General features: G+C 49.6%; 1 protein-coding gene across 1 annotated transcript; it reads left to right on the top strand.

Annotated features, from left to right (window-relative positions):
• The first annotated feature begins 1288 nt into the window (after positions 1–1288).
• Positions 1289–7640, top strand: HOXC13 (homeobox C13). Its single transcript, XM_036758404.1, has 2 exons — positions 1289–2066; positions 7384–7640. The coding sequence occupies exons 1-2, from the start codon at positions 1289–1291 to the stop codon at positions 7638–7640; spliced, it is 1035 nt and encodes a 344-aa protein (XP_036614299.1).
• Positions 7641–8051: the final 411 nt, after the last annotated feature.

The raw sequence follows: 8051 nt of genomic DNA, 5'->3' as shown, positions 1-8051 counted from the left end.
GTTACCTCTCATCTCCATTTCTGCATCCCAGTTTATTTCCATTCCTATTTTAAATCCATTTATAATTCTCTTATTTCCGTTGTCCTTAAATGGTCCCCATTTTTAGTCTTTCTGGCCGCGTCCCCCTTTCTCTTTTATTTTCTTTTACTCCTAGAATCACTATGGCTTCCCCCCCCCCCCGCCCCCGCCAATGGTGTGGAGGGAGGCTGGTGGAGTATAAGAGACTCGAGTCTCTTTCTCCCCGCCCCCCCCCCCAAGCCTGGATAGAAGACAAGCGATGGACAGGGAGCAGGAGAGTGATCCCCTCTCCCTAGGGCGGCCTCGTAAGGCTGAGAGGTTCGGCTTCAAGAGACTAGGGGAGATGGTCTGTAATGGGAACAGTTCTATCATCAAAGCCTCTCCGATCCGAGTCTGACTCCTTCCAGCTGGGAGCTACAGGGGAGCTAGCTCTGCTTGGCTGGGAGCAGAAATGCTACGTCTTACACAAACACACACACACATACACACATACACACACACACACACACACACCACCACCACCACCACCACCACCACCACCACACCACACCACTCTTTTATTCTGTTTGACCAATGTTTAAAATTCTCTTTTCTCCCACGTACCCCGACACCTAATCCGAGATTTCTGCAGTCTCCGTAGCCTCCGTTTACCGGGAAAGGGGGGTGGAGCGGTGGAGGGAAATGGGAGGAAGAGAGGTGTAAATCGCCCCTCACACCTACAACCCCCATTCTTGGGTTCCCCTGGGGGAGCCACGGAAACCAGCCCCTCCTTCCCTTTAGCGTCGACCAAATAGTGCCCGCTCTCCTCCGCCCCCCATCGTGCCCCCCCCCCTTTTTCCAGGCCCTCCAAGGGGCGTAGCCCTAGTTCTTTAAATCTCCCCACCTCCCCCCTTTCGCGAGCCAATCAACACCGGGCTGTACCTTTCCCCCGCCCTCCCCTCCAATGGGGCGGAGAACCCAGGAGACCGGGACTGGGTGTCACGTGCAAGGACGAAGTCACGTGGTAGGAGGCAGGGAGGGGAAGGGGAGTCATTTCGTGCGAGTGTATTTCTTAATGAAGCGGGGAAACAGGGTGAGGCGCATGCTCTGGGGCCTAGTGCGGGACGGGGAGGGGGCAGGAGGGAGGAGAGGAGGAGGAGGGGGAGGAGGGAGGAGGGAGGAGAGAGGAGGGAGGAGGGGGAAAAAGGGGAGCGAGGTGTCTCCCTCGCTCTCTCCCTCGCTCTCTCCCTCTGGCAAGTGGAGTTTTTAAAAAGCTCGAGCAGATCATGTCATGACGACTTCGCTGCTCCTGCACCCGCGCTGGCCGGAGAGCCTTATGTACGTCTATGAGGACAGTTCGGCTGAGAGCAGCGGAGGAGGAGGAGGCGCCGGCGGCGGAGGAGGCGAGGGAGGCGGAGGAGGCGGCGGCGGCTGCGGAGGAGGCGGCGGCGGAGGAGGGGGGGGAAGCTGCAACGGAGCCAGCCCCGGCAAAGCCCCGATCATGGACGGACTGGGCGGCAGCTGCCCCTCCAGCCACTGCCGGGACCTGCTCACCCACCCGGTTCTGGGCCGGCCCCCGGCTCCCCTGGGCGCCCCACAGGGCGCAGTCTACACGGACATCCCCGCCCCGGAGGCGGCCCGCCAATGCCCCCCGCCGCCGGCGCCCCCCACCTCGTCCAGCGCTACCCTAGGCTACGGCTACCCGTTCGGGGGCAGCTACTACGGCTGCCGCCTATCCCACAACGTGAACTTGCAGCAGAAGCCCTGCGCCTACCACCCCGGGGACAAGTATCCCGAGCCGTCGGGGGCCTTGCCGGGAGACGATTTATCCTCCAGGGCCAAGGAGTTCGCCTTTTATCCCAGCTTTGCCAGCTCCTACCAAGCGATGCCCGGCTACTTGGACGTGTCCGTGGTGCCGGGCATCAGCGGGCACCCCGAGCCCCGCCACGACGCCCTCATCCCCGTCGAGGGTTACCAGCATTGGGCGCTCTCCAACGGCTGGGACAGTCAGGTGTATTGCTCCAAGGAGCAGTCGCAGTCAGCCCACCTCTGGAAGTCTCCTTTTCCAGGTAAGGGGCTTTTCCTGAGTGACACAACCCCATCCTCATCGCCATTTCCCGCCTCCCACCCCCCAACCCCCCTCCACACACACCCTGGGGCTCCGCACCCCAGCCACCCCCGCTGTCTGGCCCCGGCGCGCCCGGCTGCCGAGGGAGCCGGCCGGGCGAGCTGGGTTGAGGAATGCGCCGCTGAAGGAAATCTGCTCCGACACGTTCCCTTGAGCTGCCCCGCCGAAAGTGAAGCAATAGCAGGCGCCCGAGCGCCTGGCTCCCCGGGCTTCCAGCGCCCAGGGAGTACCGGCTCCGGCGCCCTTCACACTCTCAGGCCCAGACACACAATTGGCCTCATTTATAAAGCCAAAAACCAAAACAAACAACAACAAACAAAAAAGAAAATGGTATGCAGGATTTTAAAACATACTCCTCTAGCCGAATTGACAAGGTATTTCGGGCACCAGTCAGGTTCTTTAAAGACGCTGAATTAGTCAGATGGTTTGGATACATTTTAGCCATAGGACTTTATTATTGTTATTATTATTTGCTTAATTATCGTGGTTGTTGGGGGCCGTGTCACTGTATCAGCCTTGACTGTCAGGAAGATTAGTCCCTTTTCTAATTTTTGGAGCTCAAATCTGGTTAACTTTCTCTCCTCAAAACAACAAAAACAGGGATAGCGTCCCTGGACTTCTTGATCCAAGAAACAAGGAGAGCGTTTTGGGGAGGGTACCCACAACATCGAGAGGCATAGATGGTAGCTAGAAAGAACTAGAAAAACAGATCCCTAGGCTGGGGGGTGAAGTGGGTGGAGAGACAAAAATAGTGTGTCTGCGTGTGTACGGGAGGAGAGGAGATGGAAAGACGTGGATCTTCTGTCACCCCCTTCACTGTGTTTTTGGATGCATTCGTTTTCCACCTGGGGCGGACCAAAAGCGATGCCTCTAAAGGAGGGAATCATTCGGTAATCCCTATCCTCCCACCACATAGAAAAAAAAATCGAGTGGAGAGATTTGGGTTTGGGGGTGTCTCCCAATAAAGGAGATTCAGCCCTAACATAAAGAATGAAAGGCAGACCTGGGGACTTCAAGGGTGGGATGAAAACCGTGTCTTCGTTTGGATGTCTTCCTTCGTTCTCTTAGCTTCTCCTATGCCAAGAAAGAGAAGTCGGAGGGACCAGCGTGAGAGAGCTACAGAAGCACTATATACCCTTACTGAAGACCCCGGGGGTTGGGGATGGGGGGGGGAGGTCAGCCCAGAGCAGGCTACAACCACTCTCCCTCTAAGATTACTGCCTATGATCTCCCGGGTTGGGCCTGAGAATCCTCGGTATACGGGATTGGAAGAAGAAGATGAGCTCGATATTATAGAAACATAAATAGAACTGCACGCAATGGACCACACCAAATCTATCTCATTTTGAGTTCTATTATAGGATAGAGGAGTCCTGCTGGACAGGCTACACCCAGCATCAATTTCCAGGGCCATAGTCCTAGGTTAAACACATACATTTGGATATGTGTCCCAAAAATTCTCCATCTGCAGTTCCTGATCCTTCCATCATCTAGTCAAACGGAGCTTTTTTGGCAATCAAGTCCTAACAAAGAATGGGTGGAGGGGGAAGTCCTTGAACTCTCTAGGAACAGGCCATAGTAAGGGGCACTGTGCCACCCTCTCCCAAGGGTTGGACAGCAGGCAGAGGATAGGAACTGGTAAGGCAAAGGAGTTAGAGACAGCTTAGGGGGACTAAGGGGCCTAGGGGGATGTGGAACCTTGGAATTGCACCAAGTCTAAGTAATCTCTGTGCAGATGAAGAGCTCTGAAATACTATCTTCCTTCCAGGAAGTCACCTCTTAGCCTAACCTTCTAGAGAAAACTAATGGAGCTTTAAAATAATAATTTTTTTAAAAACTAAGTTAAATTAAGACAGTCCTGGGAAATTTACTAAATGTATACTGTATAACATATAATGTAAAATTCAGTGTCTCAGCAGCTACATCAGTATATATTATATGTGTATGTATTATATACACATGTGGACATATACACACATGCATGTACATATATTGGTGTGCGCATATATGTATATATTGACATGTGCATGTGTCGTGCAAATCTATACGTATGTATGTGGTGATTTAGTACAGAGAGATAAAGCAGATTAAATTAAAATACATTTTTATCTTAAAATGTGTCTCCATCTTTTTGCCCATGTCTTTAGACTTTTAACATCCTTTAGAAGGACCAGGATTGAAAGGTTACTCATCGAGAGTGTTGTTTAGTCTACGTACAGGTGTATACATGACTATCTCTCTTGTGTATCTCTGATTGAATGAGATTTGATCTTCATACGTAGAATGAGGTAGAGAACAGTAGACGATTAGTTAGAAAAAGACAAATAATGGGGGGGGGGGGTGCATGTTTCCTAGTGGTTTAAAAAAATTCTCTACTCTGACCCTTCCCTTGGAATTATCCATATAATTGCCTTCTTCCATCACATTTCCTTTTCAGTGTGAGTGCAGAAAGACAATGTTTGCTTAGAGATTTAGAGGAAAAGAGGGGCAAGGGAGAAGAGGGAAAGAGAGCGATAGGAGGTGGAGGTGGAAGATAAAGGAGGGGAGGGGTAGAGAGAGAAGGAGAAGAAAAAAGAGAGAAAGGGAGGAGAGAGGAGACGCAGAGGAAAGGGGGGAGATGTGAACAAGGAAAACGAAAAGAGAGAGGGAGAACAGGGAAAGAGAAGATGCAAGGGGAGAAAAGGGGGTAGAGACAGAAAGAAAGGGGAAATGCTGGGCTCCCGGATGTACTTGAGAAAGATCCCACTGACAAATACTTCAGCCTTTAGTGACCAAGGTCCTGATGCTACTGAGAATCTGGGAACAGGGGCAAAACATGCCCAGAATCAGACACATGTGGCTGAGACTATACTGTGTTTTGGGGAACTGAGAATGTTGGGGGTGTGGGACGGGGGTACACAAAGATATGGACAGCTTTTATCTTTAGCACTGAGTCCAGTGAAGACTGGAGAATTTTCTCATTCTCATTTGATCCACAAACGCATAGTTCAGGCTGCCAAGTGGATTTTGGAGAAGAGCATGAATACTTTGGCTTGGTCTTCGAATTAACTGGAGCGCCGCCAGGTTTGCCGACTTTCTGCTCTGTGTCTAGAAGACACAACTCTGGGTCTTCCGTGCCAGAATTCCCCCATCTCTCCGTCTGCACACTCATCCTTGCTTCTAAATAGCCCAGTTGAAGTGAAGAAGGGGCTTTTTCAGGAAGCGGGAAAGTGGGCTGTTTTCTATGGACAACAAAACAATCCATTTGTGTTTAAAAAAACCCCACCTCCATCAAACAGGTTCTTTACCAAAATATATACAAAATAATGGGTTATGTTCCTGTTACATACTCTCTGAAAGTATAGATATAACACGTAGAGGGATGTCTGCTCCAAGCTAAGTAGAAAGTTTGTTGCAATTATTTAGGAGTAATTATTTAGCTAATTTACACACACAAGCCATCCCTCTTCCTCGACATACCAATGTGTAGATGAGTTCTATGCCTGTTTCTCTGATCATAGAGACAATGACACTAAACTTGTGAATGTGAAAATGGATATGATTATTCAAGGGGGGGAAAATTCCTTAAATTCAGCAAGCCAGCAGATCAAGGAGGAAAAGATGTCGAGTGTATGTTTTCCTACTTGTCCACAATTGTGCTGGAATTGGAGTTGTGTAGATAGCCAAGTCATGGCCTTTCAGTGTTCTACTCTTGACTTTCCACTCCCAGTCTTGCTTTTCCAGACATTATTTTTCTTTAATAATTTGGATGATTACCCCCACAGTAACCACCTAGTCCCGGTAATACATAGGGCGTAAGTGATTACAGATGAAGGTTTGTGGGGCTGGGAACCTGCCCGAAAGTAGTGGGTGAGAAGAGCAAGGGCCTGCTCTCCTATGGACCTTTTCATATCCTGTTCTCCCTGGCAGAACTTTTGCCTACATTCCTGAGATCTATCTACATTGGCAGTAGAGAGAGTGGAGGTACCTTCCTTTCCTGACCTATCCATTTCACAATCCAATTTGTCCTGAAATATCCACAAAATTAAATGCAAAAATTGGGGAAAATGTATCGGGGAGGGGTTGTTTGTGATTATTTGGGAGGTGAGGATTAGAGGACCTGAATGATTACCCCAATTTTCTATTTCTCTTAGGAAGGTCTATGAAGCTTGTTGAGGGGATGGGGATGGGGGAGGAAGGATGAAGTTACTTTTCTTCCTTGATCTGGTTCTGTGAGCCTGAATTGAAAGGAAATATTGGGGAAGTGGAAAGGGGTGTGTGTGTGTGTGTGTGTGTGTGTGTGTGTGTGTGTAAGACACAGTTTCCCCAACTTAGAGAAAGGAGATTGAGTTGGGTTATCTATAAAGAAGCCAGTGTCTCTTTAATGGTCTGTAGGGAGTTAGAAGCAATGTTTCCATCTTTAAGAAGGGGAAGAGAGAAGCAAGAATTGAAGAAAGAGCTGTTCCTCTGTCTTACCAAGCAGGATGGGGTTGGGGGCTTCTTCTGACTCACCCAACAACAGGAAAGACATTGAAGACACATGGTGAGCAGGGAGACCATGCTTGTGTCTGGGGAAACCTTCCACTCAAAGAAAGCCACCCATGAGATACCACAGTTGGGAGTTTCTTACCTAAGACCACTTTGCGAACCACCATTTATGGGAATGATTATGTTCCCCTTCAAGGATTTGCTTTGTTTCTCTTATGTATCTGTTTTAATAAGAAATACCCAAGACCAGAAGGAGAATGCAAAAGTGAATTTCCCCCATCATTGTGTCAGGGTTTCCTGGCAGGAGGAGGGAGGCCAAGTCTAGAAGGGGCAGTGCAGTAATGAAGTTTTTCCCTTTCTCCTCCCCATCTTTTTACCTTTCCCCTTGTCTTCCATTCCCTAAACAAAATCAAAGAAACCATCATCAAGACTTCTCTTGTTTTATTTGTCAGAATGAGGCAAAAATGTGCCAGGTTTAGGGCATGAATTATCTAGCTGCTTGAGATAAATTCATTTATTTAAAACACATAATAAAAGCCAAGGTGAATTGGGGGCTGGTCTTTGAATTATTCAGATAATTGAGGTGCATTGGGCTAAAGCCCAGATCACTGAAACCAAACTTGGGGATGGGGAAGGCCCTGCTGAATCATTGAGGGAGCTACATCTTTGGAGGGGCTTTGTCCCAGTCCTCAAGTTTCTGCCTCCTATACCTCACCCACTTCCCAGCGGGGAGGAGGTAGGCCTGGGGTGTTGGCTTCATCTTATGGATTCTCTCCCGTGTTTCTCCCCAGACGTAGTCCCCCTGCAGCCTGAGGTCAGCAGCTACCGAAGGGGCCGAAAGAAGCGAGTGCCCTACACCAAGGTTCAGCTGAAGGAACTCGAGAAGGAGTATGCGGCCAGCAAGTTCATTACCAAAGAGAAGAGGCGGCGGATCTCAGCCACCACAAACCTCTCAGAACGCCAGGTCACCATCTGGTTCCAAAATCGTCGAGTCAAAGAGAAGAAGGTGGTCAGCAAAGCTAAGGCACCCCATCTCCACTCTACCTGACCTTGGAGCCCTGAGCCCCCCGTGCCTCCCCACCTATTTATATCCCGCTTTGTACCATAAAAGGAGCCCACCGATGGACACTTCGCCGGTGAATCGATTATTTAATATTAATACTAATAAATAATATTAATGTGGAGAAAGAGGGTAAAGAGGAAAGGAAAGAAGGAAGGAAGGAAAGAAGGAAGGAAAGACCTTGGTAGTGGGTGCGGAGAGGGGATATACACAAGCCCCTTTCCCCACCCCACTATTGTTCCAGGTGGAAAGTAGAGCTTTGGATGCAGAAATATTTGGGCTCATATGAGTTTTGGTGGCTAGATTCTAGTCAGTGGCTGGGGAGCAGTTTAGGTACAACCTTCAGGAAGAAGGTCGAGCCTCCATCATCCTCCTCCTCATTGTGTCTTCCTTCCCAGC

Source organism: Trichosurus vulpecula, chromosome 5 (genome assembly GCF_011100635.1).
Source record: "Trichosurus vulpecula isolate mTriVul1 chromosome 5, mTriVul1.pri, whole genome shotgun sequence".
NCBI classification, from domain to species: Eukaryota; Metazoa; Chordata; class Mammalia; order Diprotodontia; family Phalangeridae; genus Trichosurus; species Trichosurus vulpecula.
The sequence above is the reverse complement of the archived record's forward strand: the minus strand, read 5'-3'. Positions and strand labels throughout refer to the sequence as shown.